The sequence below is a fragment of the Myxine glutinosa genome, chromosome 3, assembly GCF_964187855.1.
Source record: "Myxine glutinosa chromosome 3, kmMyxGlut1.1, whole genome shotgun sequence".
NCBI classification, from domain to species: Eukaryota; Metazoa; Chordata; class Myxini; order Myxiniformes; family Myxinidae; genus Myxine; species Myxine glutinosa.
This window is the reverse complement of record NC_136263.1, coordinates 171937661-171963950: the sequence shown is the minus strand read 5'-3', so window position 1 is coordinate 171963950 and position 26290 is coordinate 171937661. Positions and strand designations below refer to the sequence as shown.

The 26290-nt window shown below is 37.0% G+C and overlaps 1 protein-coding gene across 1 annotated transcript in view; it reads left to right on the top strand.

The window, feature by feature from the left end:
* Positions 1–26290, top strand: part of IFT172 (intraflagellar transport 172) — a 428976-nt gene that overhangs the window by 217749 nt on the left and 184937 nt on the right. Inside the window, exon 23 of the mRNA XM_068109837.2 lies at positions 3113–3191. Within this exon, the coding sequence (XP_067965938.2) occupies positions 3113–3191 (79 nt within the window). The remainder of the gene's footprint in view (positions 1–3112; positions 3192–26290) is intronic.

Here is a 26290-nt window from a genome sequence, read left to right as displayed (position 1 = left end):
TGTGCTTCCCTATCTCCCCCTCTTGTCTCCCGCTCCCTTCATTGCATGTTTTGTGTGTCTGTGCATGTTTTCATGTTCAATGTGTTAGCTCTTACATGAGCCTCGATTCTGCATCCCAAAAAAACAAATAATCTGTACCAGGTTTGAATTAGATCCCTTTAGCCGTTCTCAAGTTACAGACCTATTACAGACTTTGACCTTTGACCTCTTGACCTCAAAGTCTGATCAGTTAATCTTTAAATCATTTTACATGTCTGCACCAAGTTTGAATTAGATCACTTCAGCTGTTCCCAAGTTATAGGCCTATTACAAACTTTGACCTTTGCTCCAAAAATCTAATCAGTTCATCTTTACATCATTATACATACATGTACCAAGTTTGAATGAGATCACTTCAGCTGTTCTCAAGTTATAGACCTATTATAAATTTGACCTTGGACCTCTTGACCCCAAATTATAATCAGTTCATCTTTACACCATTCTACATAACTGTACCAAATTTGGTCAGAATCCCATCACTGGTTCACAAGTTATCACGTTAACAGGATTTTTACCTAACATGACCTCTGACCGTTGGCATTTGACCTCGTGACCCCAAAATCTAATCAGTTAATCTTTACCTCATCATCCATACCTGCACCAAGTTTGGCTAAGATCCCTTTAGCCATTCTCAAGTTATCGCGGTAACGAAAACCTATCGCAGACAGATGGACGGACGGACAGCCGGATAGACAACCTGAAAACATTATGCCTCCGGCGACTTCGTCGGCGAAGGCAGAAAAATACATTGTACAGTACTAGGACCTTCCCCAACCTCAAGCCCACACCCCCACAAGGCCCCACCCCTTATATTCCTGGTAGACGATCATGACATACCACAATGACACCCGAGTTTAGGCCGAGAAAAATATATTTCCGGGTTCTGGTCTGCGCGCGCATCGATTTTGACCCTGCGCGTCAAAAATTCTTTTTTTCAAATTTGATATCGACGTTCGCGCACGGTTCTCCCCTACAAGACTGCGTTTAGTTTGTTCAAATCCAACCAGCCGTTCCAAAGATATGAGTAGTTTTGTGTGCCGTGACGACATGTATCCAATGGGGAAGTTGCATGTGACGACATCGTCTTCGTCACGTGACCCCTTGGGTGGCAAAACATTGATTCTGCCACCATACATAATGGCGGCAATCTGAAACTCGTCTCACATATAAATTGCCGCCTACACGATGGTAAAGAGTTGTTGTGCTGTCGGATGTGTACAGCCCGATTTCATAATGGATCGGACTTGTCATTCTACCGTTTTCCGGACGACACAACGCTAAACCGGATTCATGGCTGCCTTGACTGCAGCACTCAGGTGAGAATATGGCTCATGAGGTTGTTACCTTCGCTCGCGAAGCGAAAAGCAGCATTGGGCATTTGGTTACGTACATGTGGCGTACGTGTGGCGTACGTGTGGCGTACTTGTGGCGTGTGTGTGGCGTACGTGTAGAGTGTGTGTGTGGCGTACCTGTGGCGTACATGTGGAGTACGTGTGGAGTGTGTGTGGTGTACGTGTGGCGTACGTGTGGAGTGTGTGTGGCGTACGTGTGGAGTGTATGTGGCGTACGTGTGGAGTGTATGTGGCGTACGTGTGGAGTGTGTGTGGCATACATGTGGCGTACGTGTGGAGTGTGTGTGGCATACGTGTGGAGTGTGTTTGGCGTACGTGTGTCGTACTTGTGGAGTGTGTGTGGCGTACTTGTGGAGTGTGTGTGGCGTACTTGTGGAGTGTGTGTGGCGTACGTGTGGAGTGTGTGTGGCGTACGTGTGGAGTGTGTGTGGCGTACGTGTGGAGTGTGTGTGGCATACGTGTGGAGTGTGTGTGGCATACGTTTGGCGTACGTGTGGACTGTGGAGTGTGTGTGGCGTACGTGTGGCGTACTTGTGGGTCCACACGGGTCCACAGGCAGATGACATAGCCTCAGTTTCTCGCAATACGTGAAAACGTCTCAACGGGCAAGCTACGGACGTAAACTGACAGGTCCGTCTGATCAAACGACAGCTTTCTCGCCATGTTGTTTATTCCACCCAAGATGGCGGCCGGAACCGGTTGCCATGGACGACGCTCACGCGATGCAAGGCCTCTATCGGCTGGATATTGTCATTTATTGAAACGAAGACGTTCTTTGTCGGGTTCGTGTGAAGCAACCAGAAGACCTAGAGAGCTGCGGGTGGTCTCGTTAGTTAGGCCTGGATCCTATCTCGTTTGTCATGAAGTTGTAAGTGTCTGTGATAATTTGGTGGACTGGGAGAAGAGATCGTGGGAGACCGTCGGCCTGTTAGACCACTTGCGCATGCGCAGTGTTGACACGATCGACACATTGGAATGTTTAACGGTACGGCGAGGCGATCTCGAGAACGAAATGGCAGTCTATAATATGCTTGAAGAACTTAATGATTTTCAGAATAAATACATTTTAAAATAACTTAAGCTTGTGTTCATTATTTACAAAAAGGCCTACCAGTCCCATTGGCTGTCTTTAATTTCTCTCTGGACGGCGCCACGGCAGATGAGGAGGACCGCAAGGCACAAGTACACAAAAAAACAACACCTTTATATGTGCAATCCATGCTTTTCCAAAAAAAGAAAAAAAGAAAAAAACCGCATCGCCGCATCAATTCTGGAACTTTGATCTGACCAGAGACCAGCAAGATATATTTTTTGGCCTTAGCTTCATTTCTCCATAATGTCTCAAAGGATTTTGATTTATTTTTCATCAGAAAAGTTCTACATTACACTGTTTGTAATATATCATGTTGAAATCTGTTATAGCGGGTTTGTCCACAAATAGTGCCACGTGTTATAAATGAAATGATTTGTAACAAATGTACCTCATCATGGGACCCTAATGGATTTCCCCGCTGCAGCCATAATTTCGTATCTCGTAAAAATATTCGGAAAGTGTATTAATGCTTCAACACCTTCAGTGCTTGCAGTTTTGTTTCTGTATTGCACATCCTTGGAATGAGGAAGCCCCCTTTCTGGGTGAAATATGATGGCATTTTGTGACAACAAAGTGTATGATATGAAGTCTTATTCATTGCACAGTGATTTTTATTTCATTATTCTAGGCCGGAGACCTTTTTGAAAAGTTGAAGAATCACCATAAAGCCCTTGAATGCTACCGCAAGGCTTGTTCTTTTCAGAAAGGTATGTTCATGTCTGTCACTGAAGCCATTCCACCAGATGAACCGGTTCACAGTACCGAGGTGGCACTCAGTTCAGGAATCTGAGTGAGCCTCTGGAGAATTGTCATACTCTGAATTCCCTTACCTAAAATCTCTGCATCTTTCCTCCATGAAATAAACCATTCTCTTCCTTCCTTCCATAGAGGAAAGGTTCATAAAATTCCTACTTTCCTACCTTTGCAAAATAAATAAATTTTCCTCCCCATCGAAGCTACGCAATATGTATTTGGACAGTGAGTAAGTGTGTGTGTGTGTGTGTGTGTGTGTGTGTGTGTGTGTGTGTGTGTGTGTGTGTGTGTGTGTGTGTGTGTCATTGATTATTTTCTCTATATGCGGGTTTCAGAGGGTGGAACAGAGTCCTCCAGGTTTCAATGTATCTACCCCCGTTTTCAGGAAGGGATCACGATTCATGGACCAACCTGGAAAGTTTTTTGTGCCAAGGGCTCTCTTCAGGATCATCACTGAGCCCCGGACATCTTCCGACTGTAGTTTGTTTGTTTTCTTCACATTTCCTCAGAAACCTCCAATTAAATATGATAACATTCAAAAATTAATATCTCCTACATACCAGCATCATGGGGTGTGAAGAATCTCCGATGCCCTGCCAGTAGTGTAATAATGTTGCTTCTGGGACACCTCCGTTTAACATGGGAAATCCCTATCTAATGTCATTTACCCCCTTGTCTTTTTCAAAAATCATAAACACCTCTATTTCTCCCACCCTCATCTTTATGAACCTTTTGTCTGTAGTACCTATCCTTAATGTTGTTCATTAGACCACTCAAACACTACAAATATTTGTTTTCTCTTATAGACCTATCATCCTTCTTCTACATATCATCTGGCAGATTAATCTTTGACCCATTCACTTCCATATTGCCCCTAAAGACCTCTATTTCTCTCACCCTGTTCTTTACGAACCTTCTAACCTTTTGACATGCTATCCTTATTCATTAGACCACTTAAACACCTGTGATCCTTCTGACCTTATGGACCTTTTAACCTTTTACTCTTAATATCATCTGGTGAATATAACCCACTCAAACATCGACCCTACAAATATTTGTTTATGCGTGGGAAATAATTTAATTCTCCTACAACTCTCCTCACCGTCTAATACATTAACAAAAAATATGTTTGAGTTTGGTTCTTTATTAAGATATTTTAACTGAGCTAAGATAAAATGGTAAACCTCCCTCAATGTTCTTATTTGAGCGCCTCCAGTGCCACATACCATTTTAAAATTAAAGTATATATTTTCCTGACAACCATCAAAGTTTTCCGTCCACTCAAAAATATTTCCATCTTTTTTACCCAATTCACCGGTATTTAAATTAATTCTCTTATTTGTTTTGTGAACTTTTTTACCAGTTGCCTTTTCAATTATACCTATTTGATATTTTTCACATTCATTATGTTTTCCATTTATATACCAAGGTTGATTACACCTCCACTCTTTAGTCTGGTTGATACTTGGTTCTATCATTTATATAATAGTAAAAAAGGCGGCGGTAGCCCGTTAAAATCCCCAACCCCCCCCCCCCCCCTTTTTAACTTATCACTTATATATATCTTATCACTTATATATATCTTATCACTTATGTATATCTTATCACTTATATATATCTTATCACTTATATATATATCTTATCACTTATATACTTATATAACCATAAGGGAGACTATCAATTCCATTTTCTAAAATAAACCTCTTATCATCAAAAGCCCCCAATGCTTTCTTATTTATCTCTTCTGAATATAATTGATGTTTATAACTTCTTATTCCATTAATCTTTCTAAACTCTTCTTTCTTTGTTGTTAAACAGTTATAATAATCCTTAAAGTTTATTGTTTCTTTAATAACATTTTTCTTTACACCTTTTAACTTCTTATCAGTCTTTTCAACGTTATTCACAATGTATTTATAAGCATAAGCCTTTGACCTCAATCCCACAAATTCACTCATAACATTTCCTCCTAATTCATCCTTGAACTTTCCAATCACCTTTTTATTTTTAGAAGAGAACAACTCACTCTCTGGACTGTAATTACTCGTGTCATAGATATTAATGTCTCTTTTCATGTCTGAATAAACATCGTTGGTATTAATTTTCAAAATAAAACTATCTGTATCCATATAAAGTAGATTAACATCATTTTGATATTTCTTCCTCAAGTTATTATAAAAGTAATCATACATTAATGACTTTGATAAATCAAGAATTGTTGTTCCAATATAAATAGGTTTGTTCATTTCAATACTCTCTTTAATCAAATGGATCGCACAAAAGTTCTCAGTAAAGACCTCAGCTCGAGTAAAACTCGGTCTATTAATTAATTTTGATGCTTGTTCCCAAGATGTTGATAGTCTGATATTTTGTCTTTTCCTCACATTCTCCATAGTCTTACCAAAGACCGCATTATTCATCAATTTATAAAAGTCTTTCTCAAAATCTGTTTTTGACTCTGTTCTTCTTTGTGTATTAAAATCAATGTACCCCTTTAACCAATGACTTTGATTGAACTTTAGAACCCTATGGATCTTCTCTACTCTTAGACCTTTTGATAAATATTGTCGCAAATTTCTTTGGTGTAGAACATAATTTTTCTTGTTATATAATGTAGTAAGTAATTTTTCTGTTGATTCACCTATATCAAACGATCGTTGATAATCACTCAACCATTCTTTCTTTGGACTTTCTTTCTCACAAGCAAATGGGAGATCTTTGTGTAGGTTATGGAGTTCCTCTGGATATTTTAAATCAATTTCAAAATAATAACCAACTTTTTCTTCATCCAATTCTTTTTGTGTAGAGATACATACATCTTGTAAAACGTTTTTGTAGTCTTTTTCCTTTACCCATCTAAGTTTTCCATAAGGAAGAGCCTGAGACATTGCCCAGCCATACAGGTTGTTCGCGTCATAGTACATCAAGTAAGAACTCTCTTTCGTTGGATCATAATTTGGAAGATATTTGTTATTTGCTTTTGCGTATCTACTCGAGCAGACTTGTGAAATTCCACCTCTTTTTGCCTTTTCAATCATCAAAAGCATATCAACATCGGTTATCAAATCCAAATCTTGTTTTGTCATTTTCAACATCGCACTCCAGGCCAATCCAGGTGCTGTGTAGTAGTGAGCAGGATCCAATCCATATCCAGTGCGACAAACAGATCTAAAGGCTTCAAATACATCGGCCAATAAAAGCACATCAGTTTTGAGATACAAATCGTGATACTCGCCAAGATTCTTGATGTTATATTTTTCCCAAACATTTTGTGCGTGTACATAATCTTTATCAGATATATGACTATTATTTAATTTGTTATAGAAATTTTCTTTTGAAGGAAGTTGTGTTTCATTGAATCTCTCAAATGAGTCCATATAGTCATAGGGGTAAATTCCCTTTTGTGTTAGAAAATCTTTATCTAAAAAATACTCTGAAAGACATGGAAACTCTTTTAGATTTTGAACCAAGTTAACCAATGGACTTGCCATGAATTTAAATGTATCAAGAAATCTGATATGAGTAATAGGAGATGTGTGAATTGTTTTTGTGAATGAAATGTATTTCTGATCCGTGTTTGGAATTGCTGAGATACTTCCAGAAGTCTTTGAGAGTTCCTTGATAAATAGATGTGTATCATAATGAGCGTTGTTATGAAGAAAGACAGGAATGAAAGAGGGGAGTTGATAATTAATATTACAACTTTGATGAGCCGGACCTCTATATTTACCAGTGAGATGACAATGGTCTCTAACCTTTAGACCTTTACCAATTTTCTCCTCACAAATATGACAGACATTGTTTTTTATAAATTCCCTTTTTTCTTTACTTGTTAAGGACATTGGTTTATTGGTTTCTCTCATTATCTTGGTTAATCGAACACAGTCTTTTTCTAGTCGTTTCACAAACTCCTCTGGGGTATTTGAGCCTCTATACATCTCTAACTTGTTATATTTATCACCAACGGATGATTTGATATAATAACAAAAACCACAAGGAGTATGTTTTTGATATTTATTTGTGTATGATTCTTTTGGATCTTGAGAAGCAGTATCAATTTTTTCTAAAATACTTTCAAAATCAGCATATATAACAAATGGATGTTTGATCTTTTTATTTTCATCTTTGAATGTGATCTTTGAGCCTTCTTTAGGCATATTGATTACCGTTGATTTATGTTCGCCACAATAATTTGAATGTTTATCTAATCTTTCTTGTGAATTGAAGAAGTTAAGACAACGCAAACAAATATATATTTTATTTGTTCTCTTACAGACTTGTGGTTTTATTAATTTAGCAATATCTTTGATGTATGTATAATGTGAATTTTCGTCTGAATTAAAATATAGAAGATTAATATGAGTTTGTTTACAATTGTCAGAAAGCTTTAAAACCTGAATGTTGTTTGTTTCTGTTAGACCATAAACATTAACTGATAAATTATTCATCTTTTCAAATTTAGGAATATCATTTAAAGTCATCGGAAACTTTAGATCTTTCGTATTTAATGTATTCTCATATTTTTTATAATGAGATACTCTTTCATCATGAAAATGTGGAGGATGTAAGTGTGCTAAAATAGACCAGAGAAAACATTTATTGTCTTTATTTTTGATATTGATAACTGCTTTTCTATTTTTGATAACACTGGGTAAATCAATGTAAGAAGAAGCTTTTAGAGGATCTGATTTAAGAATATGAATGTCTATGTAAATAATTTTTCCTATATTGAATCCACTTCCTACGATTGAATTATCCACATCTTGCTCTTGTTTAATAAGTTCATCATAGACTCCTGATGTTTTAAAATCTTGATATGAAGATATAAAGTGTGGCTCAGTTCTCATGTATGGTGCATCTATAACTCCTTCATCCTTTGTCATTTCTAATTTTACTCCCATATAAAATTTAAGTGGTTTCATTTCCTTTAGTGTTTTTTCAATCAACGTTTGAACAGCAGGTTTAACTATTTCTACAGCATCAACTATAGACTCTGGTTCAGGAGGTTTGAAGTTAAAGACTCTTATTTTAATATGTCCTTTGAATGCTCCATCAGAGTTTTTAGTTGTGATAAAATTTGATAAATGTAGATTTGTTTTAAGATGTATTTTGAAGCCTTTCTTGAGGATATTTTTATTACATGTAGAACAGTGTTTTGTTTCAGGTGGAAGAGGGGAAAGTTTGTTTAAAATGTTGTATGTATGTTTTGCGGTGAGAATATGTTGTTTATAATATTTTACTTCCTTCTCGCAAGTATCACAATAAACCATATTTATAGCGTGAGAAAACGTGGTGTTTTATATATATCACTGTGCTTAAAATAAAACACTTTTGAGCTTTACAGCTCCGTTTTATATATATCACTGTGCTTAAACTAAAACACTTTTTCACTCAGAATCATCTAAGTCATAACTATCACATGAATACTCAGAATCATACTCAGAGTCATCAATAAAGCTACTCTCATAACTATCATTTGAGCACAAACTATTAGTATCATAACTATCATCTGTGTTCAATGAAATACTATCATCACCATCAGCCAAGTTCAATGAAATACTATCATCACTATCGTCCGAGTTCAATGAAATAGTAAAATCTTCACTGCTGTATTGACTCATATTTAATTAGCAAGAAAAATATTCCCATCAATATCTATATACTTTCTTTCATTAACAGATTCAATCTCTACAATTTTTATATCAAAAGTTATCTTTAAATAATCTCTAACTATCATAGAACGAAATGACATTTCACCAGAAATATTAACATCATTCATTTTACTTAGATCTACACCCTTTGGATTATTAAAGAAAATACAAATGTCTCCTCTAGAATTATTAATGGTCTTATCATTCTTTTTCAAAGTATCGTGGTCAATCACTTTTTCAAGCTTTGAATAAATTGCCAGGAGTAGAGGAGAAACTTTTGTTAGATTTACTTTAATGGATGTCTTTCCAGGTATAGTTAGAGCTCTTCCTTTAAATGAAATAGAGGGGCTCATGTTATTTTCCATAACTGGTTTTACCCAAAAATTTCCATATTTATCTTTGTTCAATTTAACATCTTTGACATATTTTTCTATATCTTCCACCGAAGTAGAGATTGATTGAAATTTGTCTTTTGTGCTTTGAAACATTGTATTTATTAATGAATAAACTTGCGTTTAGTTTAAGTAAAAATTTACCACATAAATATGATAAGTTCTGAAGGATATTTAGAATTTCCAGACTCTCCATATGATAAATTAGAGAATTGTCCGGCTTGTGATAGAGTGGGGCTTAATGATGAGGATTCATATAAACAATGTTTATTCTGTGATTATATTCTAATTAATGATAATAAGAAATATAAAAAAACATATAACTCTTTTAAATTAGAACCAAAAATGAATTACTTTACAAGATTAATAAGAGAGATGAATGTTAAGCATTATGGTGATAATACACCATTTCTTACAAGGAAAGAGACTCTTTGTATTGAGGAAATGTATAAGGGTTTAATGATATTTATTATTCAAAATAATTTTAATGGAAATGTTAATACAAGATACTACATAAATAAAATAATGAATTATTTTGAAATTAAACCAGAACTCAGGATAAAATATAGAGTTTCTAAAATAGCTCAAAAAAAGTTGGATGACTTGTTTTCCAAATATATAAATGAATGATTTTTTACCCGTTTGGGAAAATAAGATAAAATTTAATAACCATAAAAACATTCCAAATTCATTGAGATGTCTAATAGTTGGTTCAAGCGGATGTGGGAAAACCTGTTTACTTTTAAAGATGCTCCTTGGTCCTAATTTTTTAGATTATGATAATTTAATAATTTTTACAAAGTCAAGTTTTCAACCCGAGTATCAACTACTCTCACAGGGTTTTAATGCAGGTCTTAAAAAGGAAGACATTATCGGTTTATTTAAACTTCAAAACAAACTGAATGATTATAATATTGAAGATATAATACAATTATTTTGTGATACACAGAAATCAAAATCGAAACCCATAACTTGTATTCTCAGTGATAATACGGATGATATACCTTCACCTCAAGATTTAGATAAATCAAAAAAGAACCTCGTCATCTTTGATGATTGTGTTAATGAGAGAAACCAAACAGTAATGGATAGCTACTATACAAGAGGGAGACATTCTTCTTGTAATTACCTTCGCAAAAGCGGAAGGTTATGTTTTGATCGCTGTGTATTTATTTGTATGTCTGTGTGTATGTTAATCGCATAACTCAAAAAGTATTCAACCGAATTGCATGAAATTTGGTGGGATGATTGGTTATTATACGGGACACATTTGATTAGATTTTGGGAAACAGATTTGCTCAAATTCTGACTATTTTTAACTCGATCGTATTTCACTCAAAGTTATGAGCGACTGAAGAAGAAGATGTCCATCCAGGACGTCATCACTATAACGCGATCTCCCGCGATCATTTCAACCTCAAAAAAAATTATAATTGCAGATTTGACAATAGATGAGGCATATTAACAAACGAATGAAACAGATTTGCTCAAATTCTGACTATTTTTAACTCGATCGTATTTCACTCAAAGTTATGCGCGACTGAAGAAGAAGATGTCCATCCAGGACGTCATCACTATAACGCAATCTCCCGCGATTGTCCCTACACTGTTCTGTTCCCTACACTCCCATGCCAAGTACAGAACAGTAGCTGCGGCGAAGGTATGCGCTCTACCGAGTGCCCGTTCTAGTTGTATATATCTTAGTCAATCATATTTTCAACTCCCTCGACGCTCAATAAGAAACAATGCCAATACTTTTATTTTATTTAAGTTAAATTCAATAGATGTAAATAATTTTTGGAGAGATAATTGCTCTACGTTATGTAGTAAAAAAGAATTTGAAAATTATATGAAACACACGATTGGAAAATATAAATATATTGTTGTGAAACAAGATGAGATACTAAATGATATTTTTCAATAAATAAATACAGAAAATGAATACTGAAGAAAGAGAAAGAAAGTTTAAGGAACATCAACAATTAGTTTCAAAAGTTGTTAAACAACAGGAAGAGATAAAGAAGAAACGGAGACAGAAACTAACTGGTGAAGAAGCCTTTGAAAGAAAACAAGAGAAATTCTTTAAACCACTTTTGAAAACTCAACACTCACCTACAGTACCCACGGTAGAATTTACTCCGAAAAAACTTCAAATGCTCAAAGATTTTAGTCAGATAACAAAACAAGAACTTGGTGAATTAGAATATGATGACGAGGGATTATTTCGGAAACTTGAGGAGGTAAATCAACCCCCTAATTATGTTGTGGAAGCTCTTCAAAACAATGAATATTCGGCGGGTTCAAAAACCAGAGCAGGTCTCATTCCAACAGAAGAACCAGCAGTGTTTCATCTTGTGGAAGAAAAGGTATTGATATTTAATGATGAATTGATGTTCTTGAGTTCTACTCAACCAAATGTTAAATTAACTCCAAGATTAATGTTTCTTCTAACAAACCCCGGATTCAGCGGTTCAAAATATTTTGAGGAACCACTTGATATGGAAAGAGAGGAAGATAGGGTATATATTGAGTTGCTAAATGCACTTGATTATGGAGTTTCTGTTGCTGGTAAAAGTAAGAAGAATGAGAAGGAGAAACATATTATTGATGCTTTAAGTAAGCTTGGTTCGGGTGTTAGTTTTCTTCCAAATGACCCATCACAATTAGTTAATAGGCTATTATTGTTGTTAGGTAGTAAGAAGGCTGGAAACAACAATTGTTTTAATGAATCCTCAGCCATTTTAGATCAGTTGATGAACATGAAAATAATTAATAAATGTCAATACAAAGATATTTTATTAGATATTAAATAAGATGAGAAGCACAATTCTTAGTTTTAATTTCACAACGAGCGATTACACAGCTTCATTCCCTTACCCACTACAACTTGACCCCCTTACCTCATATGAGGCATCTTTGTTGTCAATGGAAACTTACAATACCCTTTTTAATATCACAGAGAAAAACAACAAGTTTAGTTATAATCCAGGAAGTGGATATAAAACTATAACCGTTTCACCTGGAGCTTACGAGATTTCTCAAATATCTTCAGAAGTCTCTCGCCTTATGAAAGAAAAAGGTGATGAACCAAAAAATATTGTAATAGATATTCAAAAACACACTTCAAAATCAACTATTAAACTTAAAAATAATTATAAAGTTGATTTCACGATTGAAAATTCGTTTAGAGAGCTATTGGGTTTCTCTTCAAAAAAGATTGAAAATAACGGGACGTTTTACAGTGATAATGTTATCCAAATATCCTCCGGTATAAATTCAGTATTAATTCATTGTGATTTGATTGATGGTGCTTATAACGATGGAATAAGAACAAATACAATATTTTCATTCAGTGCATACTCAACCCCGATTGGTTATAAATTTAATATGGAACCAAAAAATCTTGTCTATTTACCTGTGTCAGGAAAAACCATATACAGAGTAAATTTTAGGATAACCGACCAAGATAATCGTATGATATCCTTTAATGATGAAATTATATCCATCAGAATTCACCTACGTGAAGTTTTTCAATAAATAAATAATGGTTATTGTGAGAAAACACGAGTTGGGAAAATATAAAATAATTACAGGGGAGGGCATGTTCCTTTCACCAGACTATACAAGGTATGTGGGTAGAGGATACTATAAACCTAAGAGACAACGAGGTGTAGGTCATCAATTTCGAAATAAAGGAGATGGGATAATTGATACTCTAATGGGTATTGGTTCAACCATCCTTAAACATAAAGACCTAATTGGTTCAACTGCTTCTGCCGTGGGCTCCGTTGCGGGTGCTATAAAGAGTATAAAAGATGCTCAAAAGGAGTCTCATAAATTACAAGCAATCAAAGAAATAAAAAAAGGTAAAACTCAACTATCTTCACAAGAACGACAAAAAATCATTAAAATACTTGGGTCAGGGTTTCAACAATTTTAATGCTATATAAATACAAGTATGGAAGCGATTGATAGTATCTATGATTTGGATGATACGATTATCATTTCAAACTCCACTAAAAAGGAAGACTATTTTAAGGTAAATGCTATAACAGGAACAGACTGGAATTCAAACGGAACAAAAAGTTTTGAAATAAATAATCAACAAACTTACTTGAATATAGCTGATAGTTTCTTGCTGTGTAAATTTAAATTCACTAAGGCTGCGAATAATACTAATGCTACACTCGTAAATGATTTCTTCTGGAAAATGTTTGACAGTGTCCGCCTGTATATTGGAACACAAGAGGTTGAAGCGGTTGATTATGTCTCTGCTACATCTGAAATGATGAAATTTACACTATATTCGTTTAGTGATAGAATGGGTAAGGGAGCTGTTGAGGGTTTTATTCCTGATATGTCAACGGGTACAAACGCAGACCCTGGTTATAGTCAAAGGAAGTCAATGTATAATGATGACGCAAAAGCTGAGAATAGTTTTACCGTAGCAGTACCTCTGAAAGGTATATTTGGATTTTGTGATTATGATAAAGTTTTGTATGGGCTTAAAATTAGATTTCAACTACAAAGGAATGATAATGTAAATAGATTGCTTTTTGGGGATGAAAATGCTTTTGGAGAAAATAATAAATTTGTTATTAATGATTTGTGTTGGTATATCAGTGAATATACTCCTAATCTTAAAACGGAAGAGATGTTAAATAGAAGACTTAACTCAAAGAAACCGCTAAATGTATCATACCTTAAAAGAAGATGTCAACACGTTAAACTGGAACACACTACCTACACTTGGAATTTAGGTGTTCTTCAAGGAAAGCCACGATACCTCTGGCTCATTTTTAAAAAACCAGATGGAGAGGACGGTACTAATAAGAATAATGCCCTGAGTGATAATGCAAAGGTGAAACAACTTCGGGTTTCTCTTGATGGCACATTTTATCCGCGAGATAGATTGGAAATTGATTGGGAAAAAAATGATTATGCGGAAGCCTACAAGTCCTACCAAAAGGTGTGTGAAAGTAATGGTAATAATGATCCTATTTTGGATATGGTTGCGTTTCAAAAACTTTATACAATCTACGCAATTGACCTGAGTTCTCAAAAGGAAACTATAAAGTCTAATCGAGTGGATACTTCTCTATACATTGAAAGAGGGGAGAGTGAAGAGGTTAATGCATATTGTTTGCTTTTGGAGGAAACAGAATTACAGATTAATACAGATAATGGTGTTATGATTAATATCACATAGGTTTTTTCTCATAAATAAATGGTTGGGGTATATGTTAATCAAATCAATCTTAATAAATTAACATCTTGTATTCAAAATCAAAAGCCTTGTATTATTAATGTTAATACAATTCAAAGAAAAGGAGCTGTAAGAATTGATGTTTTACTCACACACACACAAGTAAAAACACTAAATGATGTTGGATCACTTAAAATTAAAATGACGAAACCTATGTTAAAGAAATATTCAATAGACGAGTCAAGAGGAGGATTTCTCCCGTTTCTAATTCCTTTATTTGCTGGTTTAAGTGCGGCGGGAGCATTGACTGGTGGTATTTCAGCAGCGGTAAAAACTGCTAACGAAAGGAAGGCACAACTAAAAGCTCAAAAAGAATTGGAAAGACATAACAAGGAGTTGGAGAAACAAATTAGTGGAAGTGGTGTAATTGTAGATTTTGCTCAAAAACTTGAAAGTCTACCTGATAAAGCTAGATTGTTGGTTGGAGATATGCTTTCCTCTATCGCTCAAGCGGGTGTTAAACTAACTAAACGGGGTAATGGATTGTATCTTTCTCATAAATAAATGGATAAATGGTTTAAACAATTTGGAAAGAATACAACGTCAAATATAGAACTAGCTAAGTATTGTAAAACACTAAAAATTGATAATGTGGTTATTTGTATGAGAGATGAATTAATACATATAAATAAGAATACAAAGAATATTATTATGAATTTAGACACACAGAATGGTTCTCATTGGGTTTGTATTCATAATAGTCAGGATAAATATTATTTTGATAGTTATGGTATGCCACCACCTGTTGAAGTAATACAATTCTTACAGAATGGTGTTTATCAAACATTCCAAGTTCAAGAAATTAATTCTAAATGTTGTGGCCAATTATGTTTATATGTATTATTTCAACTCAACAATAATGAAAATTTTTATGATATCATTTTTTATCTAATATAAATGACCTATGTTGGAAAAGATGGTTCTATCTTTGGAAAATCCTCTCAGGATATTGATTTATCAAATTATTATACAAAGGCACAGGCTGAACGACAAAAATATAGTGTAAGTAAAAATATTAATATGAAGAATACTTATAAATTAATCAATTATCCAAACCCTACAGATGCGAATGACTTGATTAGATTCAGTGATTTATCACAATATATATCTTTAAAGAAAACAGCACGTTTTGTGAAACAAGTAAAATTTACAACCACAACACCTGGTTATACTGACCATACACCTTTCCTCATTGAATTTAACTACCTGCTTACAATTAAATTTTATAAAGAAGGACATTTAGTTAATATGCGAATTAATAAATGGGGGTATGATATGCCTGATTTAGGGTATAATTGGTCTTTTTCAATAAACATAGAAGACCTACATGATTTAAATCAGTCTCGTAAAGAAGAATATTATCCACTTGGTGAAGATAAGGATTTATGTGGAAGTACAATTAGTAAACAACAAATACGTGATTTTAAGAAAATAAAAATATATGATAGTATAGCGATGGTTCGCATGACAAAGAAGGAAGGTAATGAGATAAGGATAGAAAGCCGAGGAATACAAACCGATTTGGTAGTGGGAAGATGGGGTGGTATTACCTGTCATAATATTAATCTCACATATATTTCTGATACATAAATGGCAGGAAGAAGACTACAAGAGAATTATAATTTTTGTATTCAAGGATACCTACAAGAAAAGGGTGCTCGGTATTACATACCTTATGATTTGGAGCATATACATGGGAATTTTGTCATAAAAAACTGGCCTTATACTGATATTGTTAAACCCACAAATAGAGACTTGTTTAAAATATTAAATAAAAATGAACTTCTCAAAGTTATGAAATATAAAACTCTTTTAGAAATCGTCAACAAATCTTATTGGTATCCTATTATGAGAAAAATAATTATAGATACAAGAATATCTCAAAATCCAGATGAGTATATGTATAATATTCTTTGGGGTTCAAACTCAAGGGTAGCAAGGGATGAGGAAGGAGTTGAAGAAGAGAAGGAGGAAAGAGAGAAAAAGGAGAAGGAGGAAAGGGAGAGGGAGGAGAAGGAGGAGAGGGAGAAAAAGGAGGAGAAGGAGGAGAGGGAGAAAAAGGAGAAGGAGGAAAGGGAGAAAAGGGAGAAGGAGGAAAGGGAGAAAAGGGAGAAAAAGGAGAAGGAGGAGAGGGAGAAAATGGAGGAGGAGGAGAGGGAGCAAAGAGAGAGGGAGGAAAAATATAAAAAGATGGAAATCACTGAGATTCATAAAAGATTGAGTGTATTAAAGCAAATAAATCAATCTCAACGCACCGAAGAGGAAATTAAAGAATTAACAACTCTTATGAAGATAATGGTTTCAAAAATAAGAACGTCAATGTCTTCAATTTCAGGGAGGAGATTTAAACGAGAAAGTGGTGAAGAAGAAGAAGAAGAAGAAGGAAAAGATTATGTGATTGATGATGTTGGTGTCATTGACTTTAGTTAGTTTTTATTTGTAAATAAATGGAGGAGAGAGTGAAGGCATTCCTTAGGATTCTTTATGTTTTAAAAATAAAGATTGAAATGTATATGTTGAAAACCAAAAAGGTTTTGATACTCTGTCGGAATTTTTCTGATAAATAAATATGAGTTATTGTCTCAAATGTAAAAAGAAAACTAAATCTAAAAATATCTCTTATGTTAAAGCTAAAAATAATAGAGTTTATCAAAAAGGAATATGTCAAGTATGTGGCTCTAAAAAGTGCCAATTCATCTCTCCTAAAAGAGGAGGAGACATACAAAAGTTTCTGTCAGGAAGTAAATTTACAACAACTGGAATTCCAGGGGAATTACACCTTCCAGGGTATTCTTTCTGTGGTCCAGGAACAAACTTGGATAAAAGATTAGATGAGGCTGACAATCCTAAACCTTGGTCTAAACCTACAAATAGGGTTGACGAAGTGTGTATGAAGCATGATATTGCTTATGGGAAAACCACTACGTTGACTGAAAAACATAAAGCCGACAGCGAAATGTTGTATAATTTGTCTTTGATACAAAATCCAACGTTGAGAGAGAAAGTTGATAGGTTTATTGTGAGAAATTTGATAAATGCTAAATTGAAACTTGGTCTTGGTTATTCCTCAAAAAACTATTAGGCTCTAATGATGTCATCAAGACTGAGGAGCTTTTGGCTGAAGAATTACACAAACCTATAATCACAAAGTTTAAAAGAAGGAAGGTTTATTCTAAATACACCGACCACATATGGTCCGCTGATTTAATTGAATTGAATAATGACAGGGGATACAGGTATGCTTTAACCGTTATTGATTTGAGGAGTAGATTTGCCTGGGTTGTCCCTTTAAAAAATAAAAGGGGTGATACTTTAATGTTAGCCTTTAAGCTAATATTTGATCGGGATAAAAGGAAACCAAAGAAGTTATGGACTGATGAGGGAACAGAGTTCTATAACAAAATATTCATGAAATTTCTTAAGGGGAAGGGTATTAAATTATACAGCACCTTTAATGAAGGAAAAGCAGTTGTTATTGAGCGTTTTAATCGTACTTTGAAAGAGAGACTATATAAAAAATTCACACAACTCGGTTCTCAAAAATGGGTGTATTTAATTCAGGATATTGTAGATGATTACAACAATGCAGTTCATTCATCAACAAAATCAAAACCATCAGAAACATTTACAAAATTAGAATATGAAAAGGAGATTAATTTGAGAAAGCCCAAGTTCAAAGTTGGTGATATGGTAAGGATATACAAATGGAAAAGCCATTTTGAGAAAGGTTATACACAAAAATGGACTCGTGAATTATTTAAAATCATTGATGTAATGGATACAGTCCCTTGGACCTACAAATTATATGATTTAAATGAAGAAGAAATCTTGGGTTCATTTTACTCACAAGAATTACAAAAAACACAAGTAAGCAGATAATACCCTTGAAAATAATAAATAAATAAATAAAATGTAATGGGGATACGTTTTTATATCTGTGAACCCCAAACACAGAATCCCACAACTTTTTAGTTGGGGCTTAACTTTTGTGTGTGTATAATGGGGATACGTTTTTAAATCTGTGAACCCCAAACACAGAATCCCACAACTTTTTAGTTGGGGCTTAACTTTTGTGTGTGTATAATGGGGATACGTTTTTAAATCTGTGAACCCCAAACACAGAATCCCACAACTTTTTAGTTGGGGCTTAACTTTTGTGTGTGTATAATGGGGATACGTTTTTAAATCTGTGAACCCCAAACACAGAATCCCACAACTTTTTAGTTGGGGCTTAACTTTTGTGTGTGTATAATGAGGATACGTTTTTAAATCTGTGAACCCCAAACACAGAATCCCACAACTTTTTAGTTGGGGCTTAACTTTTGTGTGTGTGTGTATGTGTGAGTGAGTCATAATAATATACAAACCCTAACCCAACCCCAACCCTAACCCAACCCCATCCCTAACCCAAACCCATCCCTAACCCAACCCCATCCCTAACCCAACCCCATCCCTAACCCAACCCCATCCCTAACCCAACCCCATCCCTAACCCAACCCCATCCCTAACCCAACCCCATCCCTAACCCAACCCCATCCCTAACCCAACCCCAACCCTAACCCTAACCCTCACATTCAAAATCCCAACCCTAACCCAACCCCATCCCTAACCCAACCCCATCCCTTACCCAACCCCATCCCTAACCCAACCCCATCCCTAACCCAACCCCATCCCTAACCCAACCCCAACCCTAACCCTCACATTCAAAATCCCAACCCTAACCCAACCCCATCCCTAACCCAACCCCATCCCTAACCCAACCCCATCCCTAACCCAACCCATCCCTAACCCTCACATTCAAAATCCCAACCCTAACCCAATCCCATCCCTAACCCAACCCCAACCCTAACCCTCACATTCAAAATCCCACCCAAACCCTAACATAATCTTTTATTTATTCTTTTTTTAAAATATGTATTTCATTTTTTTTTTTTCCTCTTCTTCCAATTCTGTCTTTCAAGGCTTTCAAGTTTGAAGAAGTAGAAATGGGAAGAAAGAATTTTCCAGCATTTTCTTCCTCGAACTTTCTTGATATTGCTTAAATCAAGCGTCATTAAACAAAGAACATTGTTCATTGCTTTAGAATCCAAAGAGTCTCCAAGATGGACCCCACAGGTAGAGTCTCCAAAATAAAACCAACTTTCCAAGTTCCCAAGGTATAACCACATTCCTGTTGAGCCTCCAAGATAGGTATCACATTCCGAGTCATCAAAACAAAACCCCCATTCCGAGTCTCCAAAAATATAACCATCTTTCCAAGTCCCCAAGGTAGAACCACAATTTTCAGAAATATTGGGGGTTTCCGTGATAAGTCTCACATAGTATAACTGCGGACCATCAGGGAAAACTTCCCTTTCCCAATTTTTTAGGGTTTCTATGATGTGTCTCACATAGTATAACTGCGGACCATCAGGGAGAACTCCCCTTTCCCAATTTTTTAGGGTTTCTATGATGTGTCTCACATAGTATAACTGCGGACCATCAGGGAGAACTCTCCTTGCCCAATTTTTTAGGGTTTCTATGATGTGTCTCACATAGTATAACTGCGGACCATCAGGGAGAACTCTCCTTGCCCAATTTTTTAGGGTTTCTATGATGTGTCTCACATAGTATAACTGCGGACCATCAGGGAGAACTCTCCTTGCCCAATTTTTTAGGGTTTCTATGATGTGTCTCACATAGTATAACTGCGGACCATCAGGGAGAACTCCCCTTTCCCAATTTTCAGAAATTTGTGGGTCTCCAATGTATGACTTGTATTCTGGCTCATCAAGGTAGAACTTGTTCAGTGGGTTTTGTTTTGATAACTCACAACAAGTATCATCATGGTAAAACTCTTTTTCAGGATTTTGTGGATCTCCAAGGTATAACTCTTTGGCTGGGTCATCAAGGTAGAACTCGTTCTGGGGGTCTTGGTTGTTCAAAATGTCTTCAAACAAAAAAATAACTTCATCCCAAGTTGTGTTAAAAGCAGAATTTTCATTTCGTATCTCAGATACAATTTCCTGTGAAAGAAAATAACAATGTATTAATTTAATACAATATTTTTATTTGTATAAATCAAGCTCTATGAATATTAAAATAAACTTTGTTAACTCTTACATGAGTCTCATCTAAAAAAAAAAAAAAAAAAAAAAAATTAAATAAATAAATAAATAAATAAACAAACTTACCTCCATTGATAAGAGGTTCGAGTCCAGTTCATCAATCTGAAGGTTGAGTTCTACACAGGTAGTAGGACTCCAAGGAATAGCAAAGTTATCCCATTCCATTTCGGCATAGGAGTCCATTCTCAAGTGAAGCAGAAAGCGTGTTTGAAAAAGCCTGTGTGGTCGGTGCCTTTTATAAGAAGGGCTGGGTGTGTGTCATTTCCTGTGGAAATTCCCTGGGCGTGTCTTAACTGGAAATGATGTGATGGAAATTCCCTGAAAATGATGTAATGTTTTACCTGGAAATGATACAATGCTGAAGAGTTTATAAAGTGGGTGGGACTTAGCAAAAGTGGGCGGAGCTTAGCAAAGGGGGCGGGACATAGCAAAAAGTGGGCGTGGCTTAACAAAAAGTGGGCGGGACCTATTAAAAAGTGGGCGTGGCTTAACAAAGAGTGGGTGGGGCTTAGTAGAAAGGTGGGCGTGGCTTAACAAAAAGTGGGCGTGGATTACCAAAAAGTGGACGGAGCTTAACAAAAAGTGGGCAGAGCCTACCAAAAAGTGTGTGGCACTGGAGGCGCTCAAACAAGAACATTGAGGGAGGTTTACCATTTTATCTTAGCTCAGTTAAAATATCTTAATAAAGAACCAAACTCAAACATATTTTTTGTTAATATATTAGATGGTGAAGAGAGTGGCAAGAGAATTAAATTATTTCCCACGCATAAACAAATATTTGTAGGGTCGTTGTTTGAGTGGGTTATATTCACCAGATGATATTAAGAGTAAAAGGTTAAAAGGTCCATAAGGTCAGAAGGATCACAGGTGTTTAAGTGGTCTAATGAATAAGGATAACATGTCAAAAGGTTAGAAGGTTCGTAAAGAACAGGGTGAGAGAAATAGAGGTCTTTAGGGTCAATATGGAAGTGAATGGGTCAAAGATTAATCTGCCAGATGATATGTAGAAGAAGGATGATAGGTCTATAAGAGAAAACAAATATTTGTAGTGTTTGAGTGGTCTAATGAACAACATTAAGGATAGGTACTACAGACAAAAGGTTCATAAAGATGAGGGTGGGAGAAATAGAGGTGTTTATGATTTTTGAAAAAGACAAGGGGGTAAATGACATTAGATAGGGATTTCCCATGTTAAACGGAGGTGTCCCAGAAGCAACATTATTACACTACTCCTGCCTGTCTCTGCTACCAACGAATGGGGGGCTGGGGAGGGTGGAGAGAGGCCCTCAGGCAGTAGTAGTATCGGTCCCTCCCAAAACCCTTGCCTTTTTTTTTTTTTTTTGTATACAGAATCGAGGCTCGTGAAAGAGCTAACATTTATTTCACAAACAAATCAAACAGACAAACAAAATATATAAAAAGAGGGAGCGGTAAACAAGATAGGGAGAGAAGGGGAAGCACACAAACACAACATTTGAGAACAGGGAGATGTGTGGGAGGGAGAGGGCTTGGGGGGGAAGAGGCGTGGGAAGGGGAGTGGGGGGGGGGGGGGGTGGGAGAAGTATAAAACACAAGCACACCAAGGACTTCCAGGACAGAAGTTGGTATTTCAAAAAGTGGATTTGGGGTGAAATTAGTGGGGGTAGAAAAGATCAAGGTTTTGGATGGGGGAAGATAAGAGATGGTGGTGAACAGCTGTTTTAAAGACCTGGAGGGAGGAGTGGGATTGAAGAGAGTGAGGGAGTTTGTTCCAGAGGTGGGAGAAAAGAGGAATGAAGGAGTGAATGTGAGCAGGGAGTCTTGATTTTGGCAGTTTAACCATAAGAGGGTTGCAGGCAGATCTTGTGTGTCCTGTAGGAATATTTGGGGGACAGAGCCCAGAGAGAGCTGGGGGGGGGGGGGGGGGGCATGGCCGGAGAGGAGTCGGTAGAAGACGGAAAGACCACCAACCTGCCTGCGGTGAGTGAGTGAAAGGCCCTGGCATTAGCTTCATCGTGGGAGATTCCAATGATTCTGAAACTTTTGAATCTTTCTTCGAATCTTCCCTTTGTTGAACATCATCTAGCAAGTACCTCTCCTAATATCTTGCATCTTTGAGACCCAATTGTTCCAACAAGATGTTCTTGTTAATTCCTTTAACATTTTGAACGACAACCTTCACTCATGAAATCCGCTTCAAAAGAGGAGGAGGAGTCTGTGTCTACTCCAACATCAACACGTCTGCTGTACGCCTTATGGGCAAGGCCGGATTAACCATTAGGCAGACAAGGCATGTGCCTTAGGGCCAGCCAAAAATTCGGGCCACAAAAATGGACAAGCAGTTTTCGTCAATTTTTATTATTTGCTCCGTCAATAGATTTGCTCCGAGAACTGGACTTCAGTTCCGTAATTGAAGAGTTTGCAGTTGTAAACGCGTGCAAGGTTACAATCTAAGGTCTAGTAAACTGTAAAGCAAAGTGCCAAATCTGTGTGTGTTTTGTCATGCATATATTCATAAACTGCAAATTGTATAGACTAAACTAGTTTGAAAGTAGTTTCTTTTCACATTAAATATTTGTCTTTTTTTGTATTAAATATTTTGTTCATTAATCAGTACATCTTTTGTCTGGGGTCCATTTCCATGAGCCCGAGATCTAATTTAAATTGGTCAGGCCATTCTCTAAAATTTCAAAATGTGCCTTAGGGCCAGCCGAGGCTTAATCCGGCACTGCTTATGGGCATCAAATCTCTAAACTTTGGTGTCATCTGGCTTAAGATTTGTCTCCTGACCTTCACTATTTTTTTCTGTTTCATTTACTGCTCTCCCAACTCCACAAACTTTATAGCTTTCTTTGACTATCTTAATTCCTGCCATGAGGCCATGGCATCGGAACACCCTCAAGCAGAATTCCTCTATTTAGGAGACTTCAATGTACATCACAGGAACCACCTTTAGAGGCCATTTTTCCCTGCAGAGCAGGGGTTGGCCTTTTTCGGGCACCATGGTCCCCTTTTTATGGCCGGAAGAAATGTTTTATGGCCAGATGCCCTTCCTGCCGCAAACCCTGTTGGTCACCTCTTGCAACACGCAGGGAATTACCAGTGAACTGGTACTCAATTTGCCGACCTCAGAAGGATGACAGGCTGAGTCAGCCCCCCTGAGGTTAATTCAGCGATTGACCGGGATTCAAACCCAGGATCCTAGGATCCCAAGCCGGCCCCCTAACCGCTAAGAATGTACATCATAAGGAGTGGTTAAAATCTTCCCACATGATGTTGGGGGAGTTGAAGCTCTTAGATTTTCCATTCTCAATCATTTTGAACAAATTATCGCCCACCCTACCCATATCCTAGATTGTTGTGACCACTCTTTCAATACTATGGATTTGTTCTTCACCTCCAATCCATTGCGTTAGAGCTGCACAATTTCACCTCCAATTGGTTCTACTGACCACAATGTTGTGAACATCACTTTACTTACCACCACTCCTCCTCCGACCGCTCTGACTAAATGCCAGTATTTCCATGTCAATAGCACTGACTGGACTGGTTTATGAAACTTCGTTTATGACTTTCCCTGGAAAGACTACTGCCTTTCCTCGGGCGATGCCTCTATCTCTGCTGAACGTATAGCTGAAGTTATTGTTGCTGGAATGGAGGCTTATACCCCCTTCTCCTTCAAGTCTATGTCTCCTACCAATTCGTGGTTCAATCATTCCTGCTCTGCGGCCATTCTTGCAAGGGATGTGGCATATCGGACATGGAAAAACTCTTCTTCCTCTTGCATTCAGCTTTCATATCTGGCAGGAATCATTGTAAACATGTTATTCGTGAGGCGAAGCATTCCTTTATCCAAAACAATGTAATAAACTCTCATCTTTTCCCACGAATAGATCTTTCTGTCCCTTGGATAAAAGTGCACTACATGACCAAAAGTATGTGAACACCTGAACATCACACTTCTCATTCCAAAATCATGGGCATTAATATGGAGTTTGTCCCGTCTTTGCTGCTATAACAGCCTGCATTCTTCTGGTAAGGCTTTCCACTAGACGTTGGAACATTGCTGTGGGGATTTGCTTCCATTCAGCCGCAAGGGCATTAGTGAGGTCGGGAACTGATGTTGGGCGATTAGGCCTAGCTCGCAGTCGGCATTCCAATTCATCCCAAAGGTGTTCGATGGGGTTGAGGTCAGGGCTCTGTGCAGGCCAGTCAAGTTCTTCCACGCCGATCTCGACAAACCATTTCTGTATGGACCTTGCTTAGTGCATGGGGCCATTGTCATGCTGAAACAGGAAATGGCCTTCCCCCAAACTGTTGCCACAAAGTTGGAATCATCGTGTATGTCGTATGCTGTAACATTAAGATTTCCCTTCACTGGAACTAAGGGGCCTAGCCCGAACTATGAAAAACAGTCCCAGACCATTATTCCTCCTCCACCAAACTTTACAGGTTGCACTATGTTTTTGGGCAGGTAGCGTTCCCCTGGCATCCACCAAACCCCGTTTTGTATGTCGGACTGCCAGATGGTGAAGCATGATTCATCACTCCAGAGAACGCGTTTCCACTGCTCCGGAGTCCAATGGTGGCGAGCTTTATACCATTCCAGCTGACGCTTTGAATTGCGCATGGTGAGCTTTGGCTTGTGTGCGGTTGCTCAACCATGGAAACCCATTTCATGAAGCTCCTGATGAACAGTTGTTGTGCTGACGTTGCTTCCAGAGGCAGTTTTGAACTTGGTAGTGAGTGTTGCAACCGAGGACAGACGATTTTTACGCGCTTCAGCACTTGGCGGTCCCGTTCAGTGAGCTCATGTGGCCTATCACTTTGCGGCTGAGCTGTTGTGGCTCTAAGACGTTTACACTTCACAATAACAGCACTTACAGTTGACCGGGGCAGCTCTACCAGGGCAGAAATTTGATGAACTCACTTGTTGCAAAGGTGTCGTCCTATGACGGTGCCACGTTGAAAGTCACTGAGCTCTTCAGTACAGCCCATTCTACTGCCAATTTTTGTCTATGTAGATTGCATGGCTGTGCGCTTGATTATATATACCTGTCAGCAATGGGTGTGGCTGAAATAGCCGAATCCATGAATAAGAAGGGGTGCCCGCATACTTTTGGTCATGTAGTGTATCTCCAACAAATTCTGTCGCTCTACCTTCCCTTCGCTTTTCCATACCGCTGATACCATCGCTCTCTCATCTGACCATCAATATGGCTTTCGCAAGACCAGATGTACCTGTGATATCCTGTTTTGCATTACAAATGTCTGGGCCTATTTTCTGAGAGACTTTGAGGAATCCTTTGTTGATCCTCAATCAATCTACATCTCATTCATCACAGCCTCCTCTTTCAATTCGGATTTTGACAAGATTTCCCAGTGGGGCAAATGTAATCAGGTTATGTTTAATGCTTCTAAAACTCAATTTCTTCCATCTCTCTAAAACTTCTCTCAACTCTCCAATCTCCTTTGAAACCTCCACAATTACACCATTTGATACAATATATCTGGAATACAATAATGATACAATAAGTCTGCCTCGAAGAAACTAGGAGTCCTGTTCAGATGTCGAAGATTCTTCTCCTTTTGAACAGTTGCTTCAACTATATAAAGGTCCTTCCTTCAACTATATGATTCGTCCTTGCATCGAGTACT